This window comes from Thalassophryne amazonica, chromosome 23 (genome assembly GCF_902500255.1).
Source record: "Thalassophryne amazonica chromosome 23, fThaAma1.1, whole genome shotgun sequence".
Classification (NCBI taxonomy): domain Eukaryota; kingdom Metazoa; phylum Chordata; class Actinopteri; order Batrachoidiformes; family Batrachoididae; genus Thalassophryne; species Thalassophryne amazonica.
This window is the reverse complement of record NC_047125.1, coordinates 13991790-14019321: the sequence shown is the minus strand read 5'-3', so window position 1 is coordinate 14019321 and position 27532 is coordinate 13991790. Positions and strand designations below refer to the sequence as shown.

Sequence of the window (27532 nt, the reverse complement as noted above, 5' to 3'; positions counted from 1 at the left end):
CCCTGCTTCTATCAGCTTTCAGTAATCTAATTTTTGGGTTAGGCAGTGAACACAACTGTTCTTGGTAAATTTATTTTTTTTTTTCCCCCGTGACTTTACTATCGAACACACTTATTCATTGTTAGCTGTTGTCTTTGTAGAATCATGTATAGTACTGGTGAATGAGATCATAGGGCACCGCAGTCTCATTTGAACCCTGCCTGATATCGTGGGATTTGCCCGCTTAAGGGGACCTCCGCTCCGTTGTGCAACATATACACGGCATAACTTCACACAGATCAGTGGTGTACTGTTTTGTTTTCCGCTACAATCACCGAAGCAGTCGTGAAAAGGATTTTTTTTTTTCGGTACCCAGTGGAGAAGAAAAGACGAAGCAGATGGGAGACGTTGTGTTGGTACACAGCTAACTGGAGCTGCGTTTTCTCGCCTGCAAAACCGCCTCCACACTTTTGTGCTCTGGGTCATAAACAAACCGCAGCACAAGTCCACTTTCCCACCGCATCGTCACTTTTTCTTTGCATTTTCATTATGTTTGCCTGTAATTTGCCCAAAACCCATTGGAAATGCTGTGACTGGTCCACTAGAAATAGAGAAATTACACCATATGCTTCATATTTTACCCCTTTGGCATCCGCCCTCAAAGGAGACTGCAATGCCCAATTAAGGATCTTTGAATGCAAGTATCATAACGCATCCTGTTTTTTTGTTTGTTTGTTTTTTTCCACTGCAATGAGTCATTTTAATCTCAAAGGCTACAAATAAATGATGCAAGTTATTTTGATCTGGTCAATACCAACAAAATGGTAGGCTGAGGAGAAGTGGGTATAGAGTAATTGCAGCATACTGTCTTCATAACCTTTGTTTACAACAAAGCTGTAAGTAATGGTGCATTAAATTAACTAGGTAATTATACCTGGCATGAAGACAGTACCTTGATCTTTGCCAAAACAAAGACTAGAGTGGAACAGGCGCAAACACATGCACAAACAAATGTTTTTCAAGTTATTATATGATGCTAGTTTTAATTATTCTTGTAAACTTTCCAGTCTTGTCCACATCCTGTGTCTCTGCCGGTGGAGACAATCTCAGCACTTCTGGTTCTTCTGACACTTCGGACACCAATCGATCAGACTGCAGTATTGGTAGCCGACTGGCTATTTGGACTGAACCAGCCTCCACCCCAAACAAAAACACTGTGTCGCCACAGAGCACAGAGAAGCTGTCGGTCAACCAGGCAGATGGTAACCCTCCACCCAGCACAACACCTCGGTGGCTTCAGGAAATCGGCCGTCAGAGTTCGTCTGATAGTGGCATCGCCACGGGCAGCCACTCCTCTTATTTGGATAGTTTGTCCTCCTACACAGGCAGCCTGGACACCACACCTGGAGAGGACTTTGGTTCCATTATCAGCTTGCCTTCCCATTTGGCTCAAGACCTGGGCCCTTGTACCTGCCCAAGCGTTGCAGGACATGAGTACCAGGTGCCGACATCACTTCGGTACATCTGTGATGCCCGTAGGAGTCTATTACAGGATGAATGTGTGGACATGGGATCTTCCATCTCACCTAAAGATGCTCTGATTCGTAAAAACCTCATGTTGGAGTCAGCAGGTATTAAAACCAACGCCTCAGAGGATCACTCAGAATCTGCTGAAAACTCACAAAGCCCCTCTGAGGACACTAAAAAAAGCAAGATGGCTTTTTCTAGTGACAGTCCACATCCTGACTCCAGTCATATCTGCAGCCTTCTCACATCTGCCTCCAAAACTATTCTGACCATCTGTTCAACGTGCGGTGGGTTCAAGGCAAGTACAAAAACAAAGGTCTTGAACAGCTCATACTCTTTAATCATTTTATGCCCATTATCAAGGGGGTAAAAGTGTCAGAATTTGTACCATTCATGCCTTTATATTTTTAAAATATGAATTGAATACACTGGGTTTGGGTCTGTTGAGCAAAACGGGTAATTAAAGATATCAAATTGGTCTGTGTAGTCATTCCAGATCAAATTCCGAAGTTCCAGAAAAATTTCCCAGATCACCCTCTCAGATTCTCCTGGGGAAAAAAAAAAAAAAAAAAAAAAATCATAGGTGCTCCTCTATCAAACTTATGGAGAAATGCCAAATATTAGGTTTGTAGACGCAGTACCTTTTTTACTTTTAAGTCATTTTATTCATTTAGCCCCTTTCACACCGGCCCAATGTAGAATTGCGTAATGCGCCATACCGACTACGCTGAGCTTATGCAGCCCTATGTGGCAATACGCCGAAGGACGCAAAGGGGTCCGCAAAATGGACCTTTGCTGCATATGTGAGGACTTTCATGGACTTTTGGCGTAGAGCACCGGGTGCAGTGCTCTACGCATGTCTACACAACATTCCGCTACTGTATGTAAGTCTATGCAACACCGAGCTACTGTACAGTGTGCCTCTGCAATTGTACACAACCCTACACCAGTCCGGCGAAAAATCCTTTTTGATTTTTTTTTGTTTTGTTTAAATCAGTACATACTTGCATTGCTAGATTTTATTAATCCCGCTAAACTTTGCTGGCAGTGAAGCTTCAAAATCACAGAAGAAGAAGAGGCGGGCCAAGCTTCCCTGTCCACTATAACTCCTCAGGGACGGCTTGCCAGCAAGAGGACATGTCCACATCCACTAAAGCTCCTTCACCGCCTCAACTTCAGTCAGGTTTGTGGCACGTTAAAGTCCATTAACTCCTGGAAATAATGTGTTCTGACTTTTTCAATGTATCAAATCCATTTGCGTGTCCAGGCAGTCTGTAAAAATAGCTTCACTGAGCCAAACTTCTCCCCCTGCACGCAACTTATGCAGCCATTCTACGTATTAGATACGCAGCACAACGCAACTCTACGCAGGCTTGGTGTGAAATGAGCTTTCGGTTGACATTCATAGTTCCTTTAATGTGGCATGTATTGGTTTGAAAATCTCTAACTTGGGCTAATTTCTCCTGTAGACGTCAAAAATGAATCAAAATATGTCCATTTGTGTAATGTTTTTCCTGTGAGATTCTGACAATAACTGAAAATAAAAGAGCCCTCATTGAGAGCTTCTCACTCAAAGCAAACTCAAAAATAATAAATAATAATGTTCACTGAATCACTTACGATTTTTCATATTTATGTCATATTACGGTGTGTGTGCGGTAATAGTATTTATTACTGTTATGGAAGTCTCAGAATAATTCTTGTTTTAATTTTTTAGTTTTTTCTTTTTCTCAAATTACACAAAAATGGCCTATTTTTGGATCCTGATTTGACCATGTGGGCAGTTGACCATCATTTTCACATTTTTGGCATGCATTTTTATATATCTGGAGATGTTCTGACAAAAATATGCTGTTGTTGCTGAGCTTCCTCTTGGAGTTATAATTTTTAATGCATATTAAATACTTAAGTTTGTATTGGCATTCCAGAATCAGAAACCATGTGCTTGCTGAGGTGTTTGAAGTTGTCTTTGATGTGCAAGTTTTCAACATTTATAAACATTATATGTAAAATTTGCTGCCGTCGTAATTGTTGCTATCACTGAAATGTGCTGGTACTCGTCTCCTTGCATCTGACATCAGCAAGAACGTGATACGTTTATCTTTACTTTTATGCTGTAATTTATGAAGGGGTACGATGTTCCTCTTATTGAAATAAATCTGTTGTAACATTTCTGAAACTTAGAACTACTTAGTATTTGTATTTTGTTTGGATATGTATGGCAACAAAGGCATGACAGCTCATCTTTTTAAAAATTCATAACTCCAGGAAGATTAACACCACCATATTTTTTTTTTGTCATTTCCAGATATATAAGAACACATGGCCCACAGTGCCCAATCAGAACACAAAGATAGGGAATTTTCAGAAAATATGATCAAATTTCTAAAAAATTACTCTGAGACTCCCATAACAGTAATAAATGATTGTAATAAATATACAACTCCTCACTTGGGGGGGAGGAAGAGTAACAGGAAAACAAAGGATGGGAAGGAGAGGAACAGTAGTACCCAGTAAGTCAGTAGTGAGCAGTATTTCTGATATTTACATTTTGCAAATTATTACTTTTACTCTTGATATTCTGTGTGCTTCTTACCCTGTGTGCTGCTATACAATGCTGCTGGAACCTAAATTTTCCTGAGTGAGTCTTCCCACGGGATTAAAATTCTACCTAATGTAATCTAAAAAAGAAAAAAGATTACTACATATATATATGCCCTAGAATGTCTTAAATGATGAGAAATAAATCCTGAATGTTTCATCTAACATGCTATTTCAGTGAGAACTCCTCAAAAGGGGAATCATTTTTTTAAAAATTGTGAATTTTCAGCAGTATTCAGTCTTGCAGAAGAATATTTTCATCCTTTTTTTTTTTTTATTCTACAGGGAAACAAAGTCCAAGTCACAGACTTTCAGCGCACTGCATGCCACATTAAAGGAGCTGTGAATGTCAGAAATTGGACCAAAAGGCTCAATCAGCCAAATGCAAATAAATTTGACTGAAATTTCAAAGAGCTGTAAGTTTTTTGGTCGAACCTCGGATTCAGGAGGAGCAGTGTGATTTTCGTCCTGGTCGCGGCACACTGGACCAGCTCTACACGCGCCATCGGGTGCTCAAGGGTTCATGGGAGTTCACCCAACCAGTCCACATGTGTTTTGTGGATCTGGAGAAGGCGTTCGACCGTGTCCCTCGGGGCACCCTGTGGGGAGTGCTCCAGGAGTAAGGGGTCCTTTGCTAAGGGCTATCCGGTCCCTGTACGACCGCAGTAGGAGCTTGGTTCACATTGCCAGTAGTAAGTCAAACCTGTTTCCAGGGCACGTTGGCCTCCGCCAGGGCTGCCCTTTGTCACCGGTTCTGTTCATTATTTTTATGGACAGAATTTCTAGGCGCAGCCAGGGTGTAGAGGGGGTCTGGTTTGGGAACCACAGAATCTCGTCTCTGCTGTTTGCGGACGATGTGGTTCTGTTGGCTTCATCAAATAAGGACCTTCAGCGTGCACTGGGGCGGTTTGCAGCCGAGTGTGAAGCGTCCGGGATGAAAATCAGCACCTCCAAATCCGAGGCCATGGTTCTCGACCAGAAAAAGGTGCTTTGCCCTCTTCAGGTCGGTGGAGTGTCCTTGCCTCAAGTGGAGGAGTTTAAGTATCTCGGGGTCTTGTTCACGAGTGAGGGACAGATGGAGCGTGAGATCGATAGACGGATCGGTGCAGCATCTGCAGTGATGCGGTCGCTGTATCGGACCGTCGTGGTGAAGAGCGCTGAGTAGGGGGGCAAAGCTCTCGATTTACCAATCGATCTACGTTCCGATCCTCACCTATGGTCATGAGATTTGTCTCATGACCGAAAGAACGAGATCGCGAGTACAAGCGGCCGAGATGAGTTTCCTCCGCAGGGTGGCTGGGCGCTCCCTTAGAGATAGGGTGAGGAGTTCGGTCACTCGGGAGGAGCTCGGAGTCGAGCCGCTGCTCCTCCACGTTGAAAGGAGTCAGATGAGGTGGCTCGGGCATCTTTTCCGGATGCCCCCTGGACGCCTCGCTGGAGAGGTGTTCCGGGCACGTCCCATTGGGAGGAGGCCCCAGGGAAGACCCAGGACACACTGGAGGGACTACATCTCTCGGCTGGCTTGGGAACACCCTGGGGTTCCCCCGGAGGAGCTGGGGGAGGTGTGTGTGGATTGGGAGGTCTGGGCGGCTTTGCTTGAGCTGCTGCCCCCGCGACCCGACTCCGGATAAAGCAGAAGAAAATGGATGGATGGATGAAAGTTTCAAAAGTATTACATATCCAACCTAATATTTGCCATAAAGGTTTGGTATAAGAGCTGAGCTGGGGGATCTGAGAGAGTGAACTGAGTAGAAGAACATAAACAAAAAGCTCCCAGTCATGCTCAAAGTCCAACTTGTAATTTTGCTTGCTAAGGCTGTTGAAATGTTAACTTGTTGGACAGATGGGCTGTGGGACTGTAGGTTGTTTTTGACACCAGTCGCAATGCGGCATCACCATCAGCGGGCATGCTGGCACAAAGGTCATACTGACAGCGCGCGAGAGAACAGATGACACCGTGATAATAAGACCTGCATCACATGAGCTACTTCTGTATAACAATGACTTATACAGCAGCACTTTGACAACACGCTTAGGAGACCAGATGAAAGCGACAGATGTCCTTTATCAAATTTTAAAGCAAACAGACGGCCAACAGGAATAGAACTGTGCTATTTTGGTGGCTAACCAGAGTCTCTGGTAACATAAAAGTGGACAAAAATAGTAATTCGCTCAGCAAAACTGTCACGTGGCATTAATCAGCTGTCAAAAAGTCGCTTCAGTTTTATGATTGTCTGGATTAAGAGCGGTTAAGTTTTGCATTGGATTTGCAAAACAGTGGGTCTGCTTTTTGTTCTTTTTATAAATCGAGGTGTCCTGTAATTGCCGATACTTGCGTTCTATATCTAAATGAAGAGTTAGAGCCTGTATGTTAACATTCACGTCTAATAAAGATGTGTTGTCGGTGTCGTGGTTGTCCGTTTATTGCGATATCTCAAAAAGTGTCTAACGTTTTTCCCTAATTTGGCAAGGGCGTAATATGGGTCATTGACATATTTCATGTCAAGACAAATTATAGTCATAGATTCATTTGTTTGGAAATGGTGGCCATTTTTATGCTCCCCCAATTTTTTTGGGGGGGGGAATTTTTATCCCCCAGCATGCATTGCGCCAATTGTAATTTGTGGATGTACGTCAGTTTGCATCTGCACCTTTTTCTTGTCTTATACGGAAGGATCTACTTTTTTTAAAACTTCATATTGTCTTGCGCCACGTTTGGCGAGTACACATTTCTTTTATTTGTGCTTGTAAATTATTTTGGGGGACTTTTTCATAGGCCCGTTTGATTGAGTGGCGTCGCAATGAAAATCTACTGTCTTTCGCCTCCGGTACCATCGCGGGATATGGAGGTGAGACCCGCAAAGAATCCCAGTCATTAAAAATATATAAACCTCTCTCAGCGTCCATGGAGCTCTGGCGCTCTGATTGCCGAGACGTGCGGTGGATTTTGCCGCAAGAAGTCTGTCCTTGCAGCAACAGGTGTACCGGCCGCTTCGCATTAAAACAGCGAGCGTAATCTCAGGACTTGTGCCAAGTGTGCTGCAGCTCCATTCAGTAGACAGAGAGGTGATGCCGGTGTTGTGCGCTGAATCTGGCACAACAGCGGCTGCAAAGCAGACACGTGCGGTGTGAGTGACGCGTCAGCGGTTAACGAGCTCGTTAACGAGCCCGCAGACTTAATAAGCGCAGCGGAGGCAGAGAGCGGGAGAGGAAGAACGGCGCCCGATGTTGCTGATCTGAGCACACAGATCTGTATCTCACATTCATTGCAGCTTACTTTTGGATGTTGAAACCAGGACGTGTATAAGTAATATTACTAACAGATAAAATCACTTTCAATGCGGGATCGGACTGAAGGCGGGAGCGTGTTGTCTTGTCCCTGACGTCATGGAAATGATACGGCTGTACAAACTGTTTTCACGGAGGGCTAAATTTTAGCTGCAAATTTGTCATTTTTAAACGAAGATTTCTCCGCTGAATTACAAATTTGGGCTTACAGATTTACTTTACTGCATTCACAAGGGTCTTATAAATACATATCAGCTATTTCTTTCTGAAATCTGACCACATTTATTTCAATGCAGGTCTACTTTAAACATGTGAAGCCAGTATATTGTAAAAGTACACTGTCATTTGAGATGTCTGAATCATCATTTGCTTACATCCTGTTGATTAATTTGGGTACAGTGCCAACTTTAACACACTATTAACTCAGAATGTTATTAATCATTCATTAACTGTGATGATGCACTTCTTATTGGCTCAGCTGATCAGTTTAGATTCAGTTTTATTTGCCATCAGTCTTTGTCCTGGTGAGTTTCAAGTCATGTTAGATTTTAAGGTAAATTGATATTAGTTTATCCTGCAGTTTAGCTGTTGCATACTACTATTTCTAAATTTAAAGCTTCATGATAAGAGGGCTGGGCTGGAGTTGATCTATTCATAAGAACAGTGACTAGTGAGGTTTGTCTGGCAGTTTATTATGTCCTCTAAACGTGTGGCTCCACCTGCTGGCAGTGCAGTTCCTCTGAACACACTGGTGTCCGATTACCAGTATGTCATTCTGAATTAAATCTCAGTTCTGCATTTCACTTCAGTTCTTGCTGAGTTAAATTAAATCTTGGTTGTGAGACGGCAGCAGAGGATAAACAGTGTCGGAGGCTTTCATCACCTTCAGCCTGCACAACCAATACAAAAACATTTCTAAATGACATTTTATATGTCTGGAAGACAAGTATCAATGTAATATTTTAATATTCAGATTTGTATTTATAACTTTACAGAGGACACTGTGCACGCCAGGTGGTTTGGTGATACCCCCCGGACCAGGTGAGTGTGATTATCAGAAATGCTGCATGTGTGAACAGATTTTGTGCATGTTTTTTTTTTTAATGCATTTATGATTTGCATTGGCTGCAGCATGCTCGCTGATGTGCATTCAGGCCACATGAAACCGTTTCCCTCCAGAACCTTTTTATTTTTAAATCCAGCAGAGCAAAGTGTTGACAAACTGCTGTGCAGAAGCTCCACTTATGGTGAATGCAAGATGTTTGCAGCAAAGACATTTTTGGAGACCTGTAAGCCTCCTGAAGCGGGACACGGCGGCTCAGAGGTGAGGGGGGAATCATCACTGCCAAACAACGGGTGCGAGAAGTTATCCAGCCTTTTAGCTGATCTACAAAGGGATCACAGTCCAGCTGTGCAGCCAGAGGCAAAGACCAACACTCTGAGTGTGTACGAGTCGATGAGCTCTGCGTTTGGGAGTGAGCTCAGGTGCGCACCCCCTGGCGCCTACGTGTCATTGCATGCAATCTTGCGACAAGACAAAAAGGCTGCCATCTATGAAAACTGTTTAAAGTGCAGAGACAAGCATTTCCACTTGCCTCCCCGAGTGTTTCCTTCTCAAACATACCCAAGCGGGAGCAGTTCTACTTTACAAACAGAGGAGCCAAACTGTGCCGTCTTTGACCAAATGGTTCCTGCTGATTTGCTCCAGAAGAAAAGTCCAGAACACGAGGAAGTGCTCTGTCATGTTTGCAGTCCTGGATCACATACTGTAGACGGGCATCCTGAAGAGATAAACATGCACTCAGTGAAATGTGAAGGTAAGAACCTTCGTCAGAAAGTTCCTCAATTGTCCTTTTACTGTCCTGTACTTTGGGATGGAGCCTCTTTGTTCCCAGTCTACATTATTTTAGTTTCTAGAATTTAAAAAAAAAAAAGAAAAGAAAATCTTCATTCTTTTTTATCTTTTGATAATCGACGGCATGTTCTCGCACTGCTGTTTCTGTTGCAATTGCGCATGTGATACAATGAGTCAGTTCCTGCAAGGCTCGCGAAACCAAACTCTAGCTTGCAAAGCTTTGCTGCCTCTTCGGATGATCAGATTTGTGCTAACTACATGATATATCCACATATTAATTCTGTCCGTCTCTAATGGCACCTTTTTCCATCTCACAGTTAAACATTTCCTGCCAAATCGTTTTCAGAAGATCAAAAGCAGAGAGCAGTTTCTTGCTAATGCAAACTAATGTCTTTTTGACTTGAATAACGGCTCTTATCAGAATTTTACACCCTTTTTGAGTCACTGTATCATTTTCCTCTTGGCTGATTTTTGCTGCAGGTGTTTTTATGGTGACATCAGGATGTGGGGAGGCTTTTCATCTTTAGGACGTGGACATTAATAAAAATGCTCTGAGAGCTAAACAGTCTATTTTATCCCTATTAATAAATAATCACAAGAGAAACCCGTAATCACAGCGCCAGAGTGATCAAAGAACAAGTCCAACAAAGCCATTAACTAGACCAAGGTCCAGTAATCTGATCCACAGTCCATGTGTGGATTCCAGTTCATATTAAAACGATGTGGGTAAGACGGATCATACCACCCATCGTCATGGAGATCAGCTGAAAATGCAACTTATGTGACGTGGAGGCAAAGTCACTGTACTGTAACCAAGTGCAGGACCTGAATCACACCCGTTTGCCATCAACAAACTGCTTTCAGCTAATATTTACTGCTGTAAATAAAAAAAGTGTTTCTACAAAATATAATTTAACACTGATGCAAACAGCAATTTTTTTTCTTACCTGTAAAAGCTCTGCGAAGAAACAATTAATTTTGACTTTTAAAAAGGTGCTACTGTTGTGACACCTCATAAGAAGCAGACTGAAGGAAATATGTAGATGTAAAATGTTTCTTTATTTAAAAAAAAAACCTGGACATTTCAGAGTGGCTGATTAGTTTACTTTCACTGCCATTTTGTTTTAAACTGGTATTGTTGAATTAGGATTGCATTTTGGATTTATTCATCCTGTCTGTGAATCTTGGATCTGTGTAGCAGCACGTAAGTTGTAATGATACAGCGCTCGTATGAGCATGCACATTGGATGGTCAATGGATGTTGTTTGCTGGCGTGTAAGAGTTTGTGCTGTGGAATGACTCTGCGCCTGTTATTGCCTCCCCATCACTGGCTCAGCAGAAATTAATGTATTCATACCAAGACAGCACTTTGTCTACTTTATTTTCCAAAATGGATTTAAAAGGCCAAATATGAGGATATTTTTCATCCCTGTGATACAATGGTGGCCTGTCCAGCGCATACCCCAGTGGCCGCTGGGATAGGCTCCAGCCCCCCATGACCTTTTCATGGAATAAGCAGGTTTAGAAAATGCATGGATGGGATTCTCTTATTCACTGGCTACAGGTAAAAAAGTCTGACTCGTATATTTAAAACACCATTTTTTCCCCTCTGCCTCCAGAAAAAGGGTGTAATGACGAGGAAAGACGAAAGGCTGATCTCGCTTATAAGCACCTAGAGAGTACGGCATCGGAGAGCAACTCTGAGGTAGGTCAAGCCAACACCTCAATCAGCTCTGTGCGATCAGCTGCAAACGCGGTCGGATAACATCAGATATCTTGTAATCAATGAAACATGTTAAAGTTATTGGAATTTAGCAGCAACAAAAGAGCTGGAATCTGTTTATCACAAATCTTTCCTGAGGGGTAGCTGTTGGTCACAGACCAGAAGAAATAATATCCGCTGCTGCATGTCACCGTTGCTTATGGCCAACACAGAGAAATGAATTATGGGTTGTAGAGACTTTGTTGACATGGTGACATGCACCCCCTAAAACACTCTTATCTCACTGCGTCATGGTTCGAATTACATCAAAATTAGAGGAAATTGAGGGGTTTTTAACCTCAACTTAAAAAAAAAATAAATAAATAAATTTCACTATTCACAAATAAGATGAGTGAGTGAAACTAATTACAAATTGTAGCTGTCAATAAAATGTATGCCCAACCAAACCTTAAAAATTGCACTTAAATAAGCAAAGAGGTTTTAAACAGTCAACATGCTGGCTTGCTCCCTTGCGTAAACTGGATCTTTTCTTTTATTCGACTAAAACCTGTCATGAACTGGGTAGGTGTGGCACAGAAGGTAGTTGAACACAAATGCAGACTCACAACACTGAAATATAAGTAAAAGGCTTTATCTCATCAGGCTGGGGTTCGGTACACAAGAAGGCAGTCTGAGAAGTGGCAGTACAGGCGGGGGTTGAGCAGAGGTGTGATCAACAACAAACACGCTTCCAAAATACCAAGAGACATAATACATGGGCTGAGGCAGTAGCGAGGTAAAAAAAAATGAAGCAAGGTCAAAAATGGCAAGGAAAAACAAAGCAAAACCAAAGGCTGGAACGTGGACAAGAAATCACAATGAACTGGCAGGGAGTGGAGAAAGTGAGGGGCTTAAATAACAGGTGCAGTAATTAGGGAAACAAGACATAGGTGTCAGGGAATGTTCTGGAAGGGGCGTGGTCAGACGAGACAGAGGTGAGACAGGAGTCAAGAGAGTGCAGGAACACAGAGCAGACAGATGAAGGTGAGATAAGCTGGTGCGAGATGAGGCAGTTAGACAAATGCAAAGTGAATAGGACCTGACAAGATGATCAACCTAACCACAGTGATCAAAATAAACTACCAAAACAAAAGATGAACAAAACCCAAGTCCCAATCAACAAGAAATAAAATGAAGAAAACCCAACATGAAGGAACAAGAACAAAGAATTAAACCATGAAACGTATATCTGAAAAGAGCTAAACAAGAAAATAAAGGCTAGGACTAAACCAGAATGGAACTCATGTAACAGATAATTGAACATAAGACAAAAGAAAAGCAAACGGGAAATAAAACCAATGATTATACAAAGGCAGGACTGAAACTAGACACATGATTAAAGTTAGATAAACAGGAAAGTATTACACACAGGAGCAAGATAATCAGAACCAAACTATGGCGAGACGAGAAAAATGACTAAAATATAACGAATGACCAGATAAAAACATTAGGGGACAAAACATAACCGGGTCAGACGGGGGCCGAAACATGAGAAAACCCAAAACCACAGTGGCTCTGCTGTCCAGTGTGGCTTTTAAACAAAGTTCATTTGGATTTAGTCTTCCAAACTTTCTGGTTGTAATTAAGCAGTTGTTGGGGAAAGCTACCTGTTGGCATTCAGTAGCATATTACCATCACTTCACCTGCTTCACTGTCACTTTGTGTGTGTGTGTTTTGTGGAAGAGCCTGAGCTCAGCCTACTGCAGCACAGCCACAATGACAGCAAAAGATGTCTCAAAATATATTTATCGAGATAATGTCCATGTATTGTACGATAAGATGTTAATAGTAATTATACGTATTAACTGGCCTGAAAATTACAGTTGCATTATAGAGGTAGATGCTAATGACTAAAGAATTCTTTAAAATATTTTTGATTGTTTCCTTTCAGACTGAAGAAAGAAGGAAGCATGAGCTGATGATTGGCTGTGGTCAGCAGAGACTCTTTCGAGAGGCTGAAGGTGAGACCGAACCCATCAGAACATCGAATTGCCAACAAAACTGTTCGTATCTGCTATATTTGTTCCTCCAAACCAAGTAGACTGACATAGGCTGATCCAACCAGATCTGTATTCTGATCCACAAATTTAGCAGATGCTAACTCTATTAACCACCATTTCTTCCAAGTTTGATAAAAAAAAAAAAATGTGCTTCAGTTTCCAGGAGCAGAGACGGCCTGGTTATCTGCTGCTTTTAATGGAAAAGGGCTGCAGTCAGCCATGAGAAAACGGCTATTTTGGCTTTACCTCCGTCATGGTGTCTGGTTAGTTAACTGAAAGTTCTCAATCGTCAGAGCTGTGTAAAGGTAGCCAATAGAAAACATCTTACTGGTGGACAGGCATGCTGTCTGATCAATTATGTTGGTGGCCTCTTAGACAAAGGCGTGCACCCGCTCGGCGTTTAATGGCTTCTCACTGACTGGGGGAGTGTCCCCTGGGGTTGATGCTTCTGTGCTGCGGGTAATGACCACAGGCTGCTGCCCTTTAGGAAGAGTCTATCACAGGTACAATCAGTTTTTCTCCCAAAAAGTATTGTCCGGTAAAGTGGAAGAGTTTTACAGCACCGTCACTCAGCAAACAGAACCTCATTATGGAGAAGATGAGTTTTGTTATATTTAATGTAATTTTTCAATACTGTGACCTAGTTTAAATGTGGGCCCAGGCTCGTGTGTCATATGTCACACTGACAAAATTAGGAACCTTGGGGTAATTTTTGATCCTACATTGTCCTTTGACCTCCACATTAGAAATATTATGAGGGCTGCTTTCTTCCACCTGCGAAATATAGCGAGGATTCATCCCATCCTGTCTGTGGCTGATGCTGAGACCCTGATCCATGCGTTTATCTCTTCTATATTGGACTACTGCAATGTTCTATTTTCTGGTTTACTGCAGTCTCGCATTAGGGCTTTCCAGTTGGTTCAAAATGCTGCAGCCAGACTTTTGACATGAAGCAGAAACTTCAACCACATTACACCCATTTTGGCATCCCTTCACTGGCTTCCTGTCCCAGTGAGATCAGATTTTAAGGTTCTGCTACTAGTCTATAAAATTGTTCACGGACTGGCACCTCCCTACCTAACTGACCTAATTAAACCTTACGTACCGGCCCGGGCTTTACGTTCTCAGGGTGCAGGACTACTTTGTATCCCTAAGGTGAATAAGAAGTCTGCGGGTCACAGAGCTTTCTCTTATCATGCCCCTGTTCTGTGGAATGATCTCCCTGCGTCAATAAAACAGTCACATTCTGTAGAGATTTTGAAGTCCAGACTTAAGACACACTTATTTTCCCTTTCTTATGGCTAGCATACAGGCATACTATAGTTCTACGCTTTTTACTCTTTTAATTAATTTTATTAGTAAACGGAGCAGGCCATGGCCTCAACTTTATCTAAAGTCTGGGTCTTTTAGTGAAGCTTAGGGCTAGTGGCCGGCGATCACCTTAGTATTTCCTGTTTTTCTTGTTGTTTAATGCTGGCAGATTATACTGTATTTCTTGTCTTTCTGATGCCTGATTCTGTTTTTTTCTGTCTGTTTAAGGTGCAGGTGTGCCAGTGCCAAAGAAAATTTTGAAATGTTCAAAACTTCTGGCACGCATTAATTTTGTGAACTAGTTGTGAACATTGTGCAACCTATTCGAAAACACTGCGTGTTAATGCGTGTCATTGCGCGCAGTGCATCTAAACGATTATGATGAGATGTTACATCTATAATAAACATAATTTTACAGATACATTATCCAACTCATAAGAAGGAATGAAAATACAACTTTTACCAATCCATTACAATATATATGTATTTCATAAATGCATTCTCCACTGCACAATGCACACGAGGCAACCTGCAGCTGTAGATAATTTCTCTGCGATTCTGGGAGCAATGAGAGATTGGTTTCATCAACCAAGTTCTGAGAACAAATGCATCATCAGCTTCAAAATTATTATTTTATATAGCATGGCATCAAGTGGGACAAAGTGGGATACATTGGTGTGACAAATTGTGCGGCAGTGCACAGATCAAATTCGTGCAAGTCAAGGTGCCTTTACAGTTCGTAAAGATTCTTTTCACAATCCTGCAACGGGGAGACAAATATTCAGCAATGCAACAGTTTAAATGGGTTTCTTGGCCGTAATGTCACTGTGGAAAAGAGATTTACTGTGTTAAAGTTATGCAAATTCCGGCAGTGTCCACGAGTAGACTGTTACTGTGTTTTTGAAAGTTGACGTTATCTCTGCTAAAATTGTCGGCACAGGAATTAAATGTCGTGAAATGCATATGCAGCCAGGAATGAAATGCTGCACTTTTATCTTCAGTGGCTTTTAGGTTTGACAGCTAAAGCTGCCTGGGGGGTGTGGGTTAGGGAGGGAAGGGACGGGGAGTCCTGTTATCACCGCAAACAATCACGAAGAATAAATAACATAGACAACACTTTGGGCAGTGTGGTAGCTGTAATGTGTTTGTTACGTTTAATTGCGATTCTGACTTTTAGCTCCCTGCTGCATTTGATAAATTTAATTTTCTCCTGAAACCTTCACTGCCACAGCTCTGATTTAGAGTTTAAACATCCGTTTTAGCACAACTGATACAGCTCCTTTTGTGGTTCCCAGCTGTAGGTCCACCACGTGTTGCTGGCGTGCACTCGGCTCATTCCGAGTCCGCTCGTATGCGTGACACGCTCCTCACCCAGCACTTAGACAGAAAACTGACAAACCAAACAGCTGCGTGTAATTAATCTGCAACACTTCTGTTGACAAGCGATCTGTTTGTTTTCCCACCAGAGGCTCCACTTCCTGAAAAGCCTCGAGGTGACTGTGTGACCTACGTGAATATTCCCATTAGCCCTACATCGAAGAAGCAGGTCAACTACTTGGAGCTGGAGTTGCATGAGCCAGTCAGTCATGGGACCGCCACTCATCTCCCAGCACAAAGTAAGACCACATCTTTAAGGGGGATCATTTAGTCAAAACAGTCCAACAGTTCACCCTGTTATGACCGTATCGATGTGGAATACTGGGTAACTGTAGAAATAATTGTGTTATTGACATAAAAAACATGTATTAAACTGTCAAACTGAGGCAGCTGTTGTTTCGATTACTGTGCAATTTGGGGTTATAGCAACAATTTGATAAAATGGCTTATAAAGTCATTGATAACAAATGTCAGCCAGATCGCTATGTTGCTGACGTCACTCATTACCATCCACAGCTAGCTAGCTATCATGATATTCCATATTTCTGCCACCCCCAGGTAAAAATAGACACAACTGCTAATTTGAAGTTGCTTAAGTTCAATTGCTTTCATGTAAACTGGATGACTGAGAACCTTCAACTACACAGCAACACGCAAATAGCCAGGTTTAACTTTCAATAGATCAGCTTTAAAAGTATCAAAGAAATTGGAGAGTAAAAAAATTCTAAATAAATCCTTGTGTCAAACAGGAAAAGGAAACATTAAATAAATAAAACAGTTTAAAGTCAGAACAACTCTTACGATAAGCAATGTAATGTGAATCAGATTAGATTAGATAGTACTTTAATAATCTCTTGGGAAGACTCCGTCAGGGAAACTGAGGTTTCAGCAACACTGTATAGCAGCACACAGGGTAAGAAGCACACAGAGTATCAAAAATAGAAGAAAAAAGCAATTTGCAAAATGTAAATATAAATATCAAAAATACTACTCGCTACAATTGCTCCTCTCCTTCCCGTCCCCCATCTTCCTGTTACTCCTCCTCCCCTGAGTGAGGAGTTGTACAGTCTGATGGCCTGAGGGATCAAAGGAGTTTTTCAGTCTGTTGGTCCTGCGACTTGGGAAGGAGCAGTCTGTGGCTGAAGCTCCTCTGGCTGATGACGGTGTGCAGAGAGTGACTGGCATCGTCCATAATGTCCAGCAGTTTGTCCAGTGTTCTCTTCTCTGCCACCGTCACCAGAGAGTCCAGCTTCATGTCAGCCTGCCTGATCAGTTTGTCCAGCCTGGATGTGTCCTTCTTGGATGTGCTGCCCCCCTGGCGCACCACGGTATTATGAATCTTCATAATACGCTTAACGTTCAAACAAGGAAAACTTTTCCTTTTTAAATAACAGTGTTAGAGCAGAGTTTTCAGTACTGTTGATGAAGAAAATATAGTTCTATTGAAGTTGTGTCCATAACTGTTTGATAAACAGTAACTGTTCCTGTTATGGACACGAGGCTCAGAGGAAAACACTTTAATAAGAAACAGGACATGACCAAAACATGGCTTCAACATGCAGGACTCTTACTGTTGGGATCGGACATGCGACGTGAGCGTGTGTCTCTGTGCACAAACTGTTCTGTCCTCAGAAGGAACGGTACAGCACGATCGGCCTGGTCTAAAACAAACATACTGACGTACTCATTGTTCTGGAAAGGGGGACATAAAAATAGTTTCTGTGCTCATCGCTGTGATAAATCAAGTCTTCCATGTATTGGTTTTATATCGGGTACACATGTGCTTTAACACAAGATGTGGGAAGACTTTGCATGTGCACGCTGTGACCTAGTTTAAATGTAGGGCACAGTTTGACTTGCCCCGCTCTGAGAGATCCTCCATAGGAGTCGGGAACACATGCCTTTTCGCTTGTGGCCATCAGAGGGTGCTGTAATTGTTGCTTCACTAAAGCTGTCAGCATTTGAGTTGTTTTAAGTGTTTTCATATGGTACTTGGTTGGTCAATGGCCAAAATAATTTTGTCTTCCATCATCACCATGATCGAGCTTTCAGCCAATGGTCAGTTTAAAAACAAGCTGAGCCCTCATCGTGACAGAGTTGTTGCACAAGCAGGGTGACATTGGAGAAGTATAATTTTTGCTGTTGTTAAAGCAAGACTCCATAACCAAATGTGTGGCAGTTTGTGCAGTGCCCTCTGGTGGTTACAGTCCAAGACGCATGTGCTTCACCAATCTGTGGAGAGTCTGAAGCAGGAACACTGCGCTTCCAAGTTCTGCTTTCATATCTAATACACACACCCTGACTGTCATTCATTTTGTTTTAATCACATTTTACATACATGTGTTTGAGGCAATGTGTTGATAAATATCACATTTTTACTGTTTGGTCGTGCAGAAAAAAAGGCATTGTTGATACTTTTGGCACTCAGTTTCACCTTCATCTACGACTTTTAACAGGTTGGTCTTTGTCATGACCCAAGGTTCTTGAAATGGACCAACATCTCCATCTGGTGGGCATTTACCATTAATGCGGGGGGGGGGTATAGTGATCAGCTGATGGTTAGCGTGATATCACAAGAACCACATCACCTATGTGGGTGCTCCCCCGACAATTTGTACTACTGATTTTTGGGGACCAGGGGGGATATACATGTCATCTCCTGATGACTCTTGTTTGGTTGATCTGGCACATCAAACCAAACCAGATTTTAATCAGTTTGTCCCCACTCTATGTCCCTTTAAGTTGTTGATGTACAAGATAATAACATTTACTGTTTGAGTTTACACAAGGCTTCCTGAGATGAACACATCTATGTCTTTGTTGTCCAGGCCCGAGGCCGTTACCAGCACAGGGAAAGCAATTTTCATCAATCTTCTTGGTGTACTGTTGAGCCATTGAATATCTAAATAATAAAAACTGAAATAAACATCCTGTAACATACGTTAAAATTACTTTATAGTTTCTATGAGCATTTAGTAGACATTAATAAGTGTATATATATATATATATATATATATATATATATATATATATTCATTCTTTTTTATAAAACTGAATGGGTGTAGTTGGAGAAAATTAGATTTCAAAGTTCTTAGCCATGGTCCATAAGTATTTAGACATTATTTCTTACCAGGGGTATAAAAAGCAACATTCTTGAGCTAGCAACTTAGGCTAGCGCGGAGAAAAATTATACCCACCACATGGTCGAATATGGGTCGACTACAAAACATTTCATGGGCAGAGCAGTGTTCAGAAAGCTTAGAAAAACGTGTTTTGAGCATTTTAATTCTGCATGAAAAGCAAGACATCTGCTGTACTGCCACCTGCTGGTACGTCCACTCATATTATGAATTTTATATTTAAAAATTATGCAGTCAGCACTTAGACTGTATGTGCTCCTTTGTTAAAGTCCTCTAAATGTGTGGTTAATTGGGGACCCTTTGGCTGTATTTAAGGATCCATTGTACACCCAGTGCCTTCTTGTGTTCAAAAGCGAGACATTTTATTATTATTATTTTGAAGAATTAAGCCAAGACTTCCAGAGCACAATTCTGCTTATTGGTACTATAAGTAACTTGTGCAGTGTACTATCCATTGGGACAAATAAAACTTTTAAAATCGCTGAAAAAGGAGGACCAAATTAACACCCACTACTGAACAAACTAGTATTCTAAAGGTGCATCAGAACCTCAGGATCACAACTAAAGAAGTGACAGAGTTTGAGGCATCGGATAGAAGTGTGACATCATCCACCTTTGAGAAAATGTTCCATCACTCTGACCTGACAGGGTGCTTCTTTCTTCCTTTTTCTACTTAAAAAAAACAACAAAAAAAAAACAGCCTTTCAGGTCATTGTGACTGAACACTCTTAAAGTTGGACAATGTCACACTTCTATCTGATGCCTCCAACTCCACTGATCATCATATTTTGTTGGACCTTTTGGTCAAACATCATGAATTTCTATGTGTTAATGTTCTTAAATACAGCCAAAGGTTTGACAGAGTCACACGAAAGCTTGTAGATGTAATAAAGTCAATTTCTGGAATTTTACTTGCCGTTTAAAGACGCATTAATCTTTGGTGTATGTAAACCACTGAGGAACATCACAAGGTGAAGAAAAAAAACTGACAAATGTATTAAAAAAACAGCGTCAGAGTACTTTATCCAGCATGAACTGTTGCTAGCTTCACATAAAAGTGTGCCGCGTGTTGAAGTCAACTTACCTTCACGAAAGTCACCGTTATTATTCCTGCAATGACAGTGAGAAGTTTCTTTAGTCCTCCACCCTGGATGAAGGAAGAATTAATAAAACAAGATTAGCCTCAAACGTGCAGTTTGCACACAGTTTGAGTTATTTTATGGGACGTCTTAAACACACACTGTGATTTTATTCATATTCCAACAATCATAAAATGAAATATTAGCCCAAAGAGTGCCAAGTGGACATTAGAAGACTGGAAATTCAACAGCAATGATGTTTTAACACTTGGTACTCAAACCTCGGCCGTCCTCCTTTGATTTAAAGCTACAGCCAACTCTGTCATTCTAACGCTATGACTGTTGGAACGTTAGACTCCAAGTCAGTGCACGTGTCCCCTGCTCAAAAAATGGTCCAGATTTTCTTGTGCAACATCTCAAAAGGTATTAAAGATATAGATCATTTTCTGAATGTTTAAGTGCGAGATGGTGAATTGATTTAATCGCATACAAGCGGCTGATTTTGTCGCTTATGAGGCGCGAGGAAGGACTGATCTGGTTTCCTGTGGCGGAGACACAGCTGAGTCCTCGCCCTCAGACACAGTGGCGAGTCGTAATTGACAGAGGAGTCGCTATTAGTGTCACTTCCCTCAGGAATCTGAGAAGTGCTGCGGCTTTGAAAAAGAGCGAGGTTAATAAGTGATGTCGGCAGTACAGTTCAGATCCTGTCCTACAGCCTCATTTGGCCATCGGCCCCACCTCCTCACTGAAAGCAGGTCACAGGACACGCACATCACAGCTGTGAACCCACCACTACTAATGGGGTCGACCTCCGCAGAGTGAGATTATATTGAGCATTTCGCAATTGAAAAATTAATATTTTATTTTCGAAGAACCTCCGTTACAAATTTTAAAAGTGGCGTCACGCTAGAATCACATAAATATAGAATACTGATCACTGCCCTAAATGTTTACACACAGATAATTTCTCATAAACAGAACAGTTAGTTAAATAATGTTTGTCGGCAATGTAAAATGTCCTTGCACCGTTTGTCCAGTAGATGGAGCTCTGACTCCAACTGAGAGCTGCTTACACCCCTGCTTAAATGTGTTCATCACCGCCCCCGTAGTTCACGTCACACTGCACTGATCGGCTGACAAAAGCATACAAGTAAGTTTATAAGGATGTTGTTTGTAATAACTTTGCGATTACATTCGCCCCACATTTCTCCCGTTTCAGTTCAACTCAGTTTGATTAACTCAGTTTATGTAGTAATGTGTCAAATGTGCTTCATTGCATCGGTCACTCTTTTTATTAAGCCCACGTTTTGTAAACCTTATTTCTAGCATGAAAAACTTTCGTTTACTGCTAAGAGGTTGAAACATTCAGATTCACTGGTCATCTGGAAGGGTTCTGGGAATTACTGCCGTTCGCCATTAACCCTCTGGGACTAAGCTTTACTAAATTGTAAATAACTTAATGATATGAGATAGAAACTTTTTTTTTTTTTGCTGAAAAGTTATCTTTTGGACTTTCAATCCACCGTCAGCCATCTTGGTACTCCTCATAGAAGATGTGTGATGACGTCCGCAATGTGAGTGTCCAATTGGAATTGGTTCTCCATCACATGGTTTTCCAAAATCCAATTGCAGGGCAGATTTACTTCACATGATATGGCAAAGATTGTTTTCAGGAGTGATAGCTTACTAGTTGGCCCGTTTGAATAGCCCCCTAAGTGCTCCAATTGCATTTTTTGAACTTAAATTCTTCTGTTATAAAGTTAATCAATATGAGGACAAAGCTTCAGCTTTTAGCTCATACCTTTTTTGTTAAGGGTCCAAAAAAGAACATTTTATTCATTTAAAAAAAAATATATCAGCTGATTTATCGATTATCAGCATTTTTTCCATCCAAATATCGTTATCGACCTCAAAAAAAAAAAAATCCATATCGGTCAGGCTCTATATATATATCTATATCTATATCTATATCTATATATATATATATATATATATATAGTATAAGACATCTTGTTTTTCTTTTTTGTAGTGTACAGTAACTCTGCAGGAGCACGCCCCAGTCCCCCGCACAAAGACTATTCTATTCCAGCACCGAAAAAAAGAATTCACCACCACCTTTTTAACATTTGTTCTAGACAAATTGTGAATTTTACAGCAATTTTTCTTTCAGTAAGTCACTGAATATCTCATGTTGACTTTTTTGTGCTGTCCTCACATTTGATGTTTGTTTCATTTCTGCGAAATCCTTTTTGAAAAATTACTCTGAAGTTAAACCACGGGAGTTAAAAACCTAATCTGAAAATAACAAATAGTCCCTGCACAAATTTAATAATATCAGCAGAATATTGTCTGCACTGGTGATGGTGTTAAAGGTTTGGAGAGCAAAGAAAGAATAAACCCTATCATCTTGTAACTTACCACATTAAAAGTTCACATAATGACGGTGAAGTGGTTAGCTCATGGTGAACTTTCATTCACCATATCAATCTGAACACTGTGCACTTGATATGGTCATGAGTGCGCGTTATTATTTGGTGGCCAACTTCAGGCAAGGTAAATACTGTTTCCAGACTAAAATTCGTTTTTGTTGTTGTTAAAAGACTGAGGTTGAGGACAGCCTGCTCGAGGTACATTTGCCGTTTGTACTTAATAATTTAACTGTACAGCCAGGATGTGAAAGCAGTTATTTGTTCATTTGAGTACTTAGACTCATCTTCTTTCGGCTCCTCCCGTTAGGGGTATCACAACAGATCAGAGCATGTCCTCCCTCAGCACATCCATAAAGCTCCTCTTGGCCTCCCTCGTCTCCTGCCTGGTGGCTCCATCCTCAGCTTCCTTCTCCCTATATACTCCGGATCCCTCCTCTGCACATGTCCAAACCATCTCAATCTCTCCTCTCTGACTTTCTCTCCAAACCGTCCCACCTGAGATATTCATTCCTTATCCTGTCCATTCTCATCACTCCAAAGAGAATCTTAACATCTTCAGCTCTGCCACCTGTTTTTTTTTTTTTTTTTTAGTGCCACTGTCTCTAAGACGTACAACATAGCTGGTTGCACCACTTCGATCACAAATCACTCCTACCACCTTTCTCCTCTCTGCTTGCACTCTCTTCTTCACCTCTCTACCACACTCTCCATTACTTTGGACAGCTGACCCCAAGTATTGAAGCTCATCTACTTTCACCACTTCTACTCCTTGTAACCACACTGTTCCACTGGGCTCCCTCTCATTCACACACATGTACTCAGTCTTGCTCCTACTGACTTTCATTCCCTTTCTTTCCAGAGCATATCTCCACCTCTCCAGGCTAGACACAACTTGCGCGCTACTCTCACTACAGACCACAATGTCATCTGCAAACATCATAGTCCATGGAGACTCTGTCTGATCTCATCCGTCAACCTGTTCATCACCACTGCAAACAAGAAAGGACTCAGAGCTGATCCTTAGTGTAATCCCACCTCCACCTTGAATGTGTCTGTCATTCCTACTACGCATCTCACTACTGTCACATTATCCTTGTACATGTTCTCCCTCAAATACTTCTCTGCCACTCCAGACTTCCTCATACAATATCACAACTCTTCTCTTGGCACCCTGTAATACGCTTTCTTTAAATCCACAAATACACAGTGAAACATCTGGCCTTCTCCATACTTTTCAGTCAGTATTCACAGAGCAAACATTGCATCTATAGTGCTCTTTCTCGGCATGAAACCATATTGCTGCTCACAGATTTTCAGTTCTTTTCTAGGCCTAGCTTATACTACTCTTTCCCATAACTTCATGTTGTGGCTAATCAGGTTTCTGCCTCTGTCATTACTGCAGCGCTGCACATCACCCTCGTTCTGAAAAATAGGAACAGCACACTTCGTCTCCACTCCTCAGGCATCCTCACACTTTCACAATTTTATTAAACAATCTGGTTAGAAACTCCATTGCCATCTCTCCTAGACATTTCCATGTCTCCACCGGAATATCATCTGGACCAACTGCCTTTCCACACTTCATCCTTACTAATCTCTCATACTTCCTGATTTACTCTCTCCACATCATCCAGCCTTTTCTCTCTCTCATTTTCTTCATTCATCAGCTCCTCAAAATATTCCCTCCACCTTCTCAATACACTCTCCTTGCTTGTCAACACATTAACATCTACATATATTTCCACCCTAACCTGCTGCACATCCATTCCAGCTCTATCCTTTTGTCTGGCCCATCAGTACAAGTCCTTTTTTCCTTCCTTACTATTCAGCTTCTTGTACAGCTCGCTATATACCTTTTCCTTAGCTTTTGCCACTTTTCTTTTCGCATTACACCACATCTCCTTCTATTCCCGTCTACTTACTTCATCTCTCTGACTATCCTGATTCTTTTTGCCACCCTCTTTCTCCTTATGCTTTCCTGGACACTCCACCACCACGTCTCCTAGTCTTCCTTCCACTGTCCAGATGTCACACCAAGTACCACCTTTCACCTGTCACCTGCTTACTGAATTTCACACAACAGTCTTCCACCTTCAGCTCCCACCATCTGATCCGTTGTTGAGCTCTGACTCTTCCTCACCTCTCAAGTCATCGTACAAACCACCATCCTATGTTGTCTAGCTACACTCTCTCCTGCCACCACCTTACAGTCTCTAATTTCTTTTAGGTTACATCTCCTACAAAAAAAATGTAGTCCACTTGTGTTCACCTTCCTGCACTCTTGTGCTCCTCCCTTTTCCTAAAGTAGGTATTCACCACAGCCATCCTTTTTGTAAAATCAACTACCATCTGCCCTTCCACATTCCAGTCCTTGATACCTATCTACCCATTACTTCCTCATCACCTCTGTTCCCTTTGCCAACATGCCCATTGTAGGCTGTTCCCATCACCACTCTTTCATGCCTGGGCACATTGTGTCCACTACCTCATCTAACTCACTCCAGAAAACCTCTTTCTCCTTTGTTTCGCAACTTACCTCTGGGGCATATGCACTGATGATATTCATCATCACCCCTTCAAGTTCCAATTTCACACTCATCACCCTGTCAGACACTCGCTTAACCTCTTCACATACGCGTCCTTTAAAATGACCCCAACACCATTTCTCTTCCTATCCTCACCATGATACAACAACTTGAACCCACCGCCTATGCTTCTGTTCTTACTTCCCTTCCACTTGGTCTCTTGCAAACACAGTACGTCTATCTTTCTCCTCTCCATCATATCAGCCAGCTCTCCCTTTACCAGTCATACAGCCAACATTCAGTCCCACCCTTCTAGTTTTCCTCTTCTCCTGCTGTCCGTGGACACATTCTCCTCCTCTTCTTATTCTTTGCCCAGCAGTAGCCCAATTTCCGCCGCCACCCTGATGGGCAACAGCACCTGTGGTGGTCCTTCTTAACCCAGGCCTCGACCAATCCAGTATGGAAATTTGATTTGTACTCTACATGGTTATTTTGGTTTGTTTTCTACCGGATGCCCTCTCTGTTGCAACCGTACTCATTTATCTGGGCTTGGGCCCGGCACTCAGTGTACTGGCTGCACACCCCATGTAGCTGAGTTAATTTGAATACTTACAATGCATTTTAAATTTTAATTTAAATCCTGTTGTAGAGATTTGATGCCTGTTGTGTGTCCACAGGGAAGAGCTGTACTAAATACGCTCAGATCGACATCGCTGTTACCGAGACAGCCCGCAAGGTTGGCTCGCGGCACGTTTTGGGTCGGCAGGAGGGACTGCACACGCTGGAGCGAAGAAGAAAAGGAGTGCCGCACTGATTTAACACCACAAATCTCTCAAACATGCACAGACTTAATGCAAAATCTGAGCAGTTTATCTTCAGAGACACTTGGAATCACATGCAGAGTTTGATGATCTGGAGTGTTTTTGTTGTTTTTTACATTCTTGCTGTATGATGTCACAAAGATGTGTCGGTAAGTAACTCAGAATTTTGAATGATGGCACTCTACAGTCTTTCTGTATGTTGACACACAAATCTCTATTACATTTCATTTTTAAGGAAATCTTTGCATCCATTCTTACTCAGGATACTGTAGATTCTGGGTTAGTTTGTGGTAGAAAAATATTTAACAACAGCTTCTGAGAGGCAGATTCACAGTCTGCACTGAATTTCAGATTAGATAAAAGAATTTTATATATATATATTTAATATATATATATTAAATTATTATAAATTGAACTTTTCTCTTGACAAATAGTTAAGATTGTATGAGCAGTAAACATAACCAGACTCCACTCAAATGATCAACTCATTTGGTTTTTATAACAAGAGTGTTTTTGTTCAGTTTTAATATATTAATAATTTAATGATGCACAGTTTACTTGCTGGATTAAATTAAAGGACTGATATGGTTCAGGATTTACTGAAGTGATCTACCTTTAAAGTGGATTTGCAATCCATTTTTATTTTTTATAGTTTGCATTCTGTGTATTTACACCTGTGTACTGTTTGTGTCTCAAATGTAAATATATTTTGTATTAGCCAACATGAACTGTTATGAAATTATATATAAACGCCTTGGGGTTCCCCCGGAGGAGCTGGGGGGAGGTGTGTGTGGATCGGGAGGTCTGGGCGGCCTTGCTTGAGCTGCTGCCCCCGCGACCCGACTCCAGATAAAGTGGAAAAAAAAATGGATGGATGGATGGATGGATGTACAGAAGTAAATCTAAATGAACCAGTTTTGTATATTTGGAATATTTGAAGTACATAACATGTTCAAACTTTATTTAGCAATACAAACAAAATGTACACGTGGTAGAGTTACCTACCCTTTAAATTCATTAAAGTGTGCAAATAGTTGCATATGTACATTTTATTAAATATTGTGACTCCACAAAGTTGGCTCATTTGGATTTATTTCTGAATGTATTTTAAATTAAAACTGTGCCAGTGATTCTGAGTAGAACTGTATGTGCGAGTGATGCTATTTTGGCTGTAAAATGGAACATTTTACTGCATTGCTGTGTGCAAGATAAAGCCTGATAATTTATGCTTGTTTTCTTGGAACCATTTTGTAGACTGATGAATTATTTTGATAATCTCAGTAAAGTTAGAAAAGCACAGCTGGTTCCTTATATTAAAGTTGATGATTTTCCTGTGGACAATTTGAAACTGTGATGAAAACTAATTTAGTATTTACAACTAAAACAAAATTATTTTGATACCTAATCATAAACTATGTTTAGCAACGTTTAACTTTTACGAAGAGCCCATAGGGATGTTACATGCCCTCTAGTGGTCATTTGAGCTTTTTGCGTGTCATTTGTAAATTAGCTTTGATCATCATTAAAATTAGTCTGTAGATCCAAGCTGTTGCTGTCTAATAGTAACATTCGAAGTTACCAGTTTTACTGTTTGACTGATTGGCTAGCATGGTTTTCGATAAAGTAGATGCATAATGATGTGTTTGTGTGCTAATGGGTTTATTAAGTATCTCCGCTAACTGATGGGATCACCCTGTCCGCCCGAACATCTCAACAAGGGGAGGATGGACTCAGACCAAATTTGTGGTGAGACAGTCCTCAAGTCGGGGAAGAAGTCAATTCAAGTTGTTCATTGCCATTTGTTTCCTTAAGATTCTGTCCTTGTGACATCACAAAGG

The 27532-nt window shown here is 41.4% G+C and overlaps 1 protein-coding gene across 1 annotated transcript in view; it reads left to right on the top strand.

The window, feature by feature from the left end:
- LOC117505388 (protein Dok-7-like) overlaps positions 1 to 26006 on the top strand; it is a 49799-nt gene extending 23793 nt beyond the window's left edge. Inside the window, exons 6-11 of the mRNA XM_034165033.1 lie at positions 1047 to 1808; positions 8598 to 9212; positions 10870 to 10955; positions 12904 to 12973; positions 15790 to 15939; positions 25551 to 26006. Of these exons, the coding sequence (XP_034020924.1) occupies positions 1047 to 1808; positions 8598 to 9212; positions 10870 to 10955; positions 12904 to 12973; positions 15790 to 15939; positions 25551 to 25687 (1820 nt within the window). The 3' untranslated portion in view covers positions 25688 to 26006. The remainder of the gene's footprint in view (positions 1 to 1046; positions 1809 to 8597; positions 9213 to 10869; positions 10956 to 12903; positions 12974 to 15789; positions 15940 to 25550) is intronic.
- The last annotated feature ends 1526 nt before the right edge of the window (positions 26007 to 27532 follow it).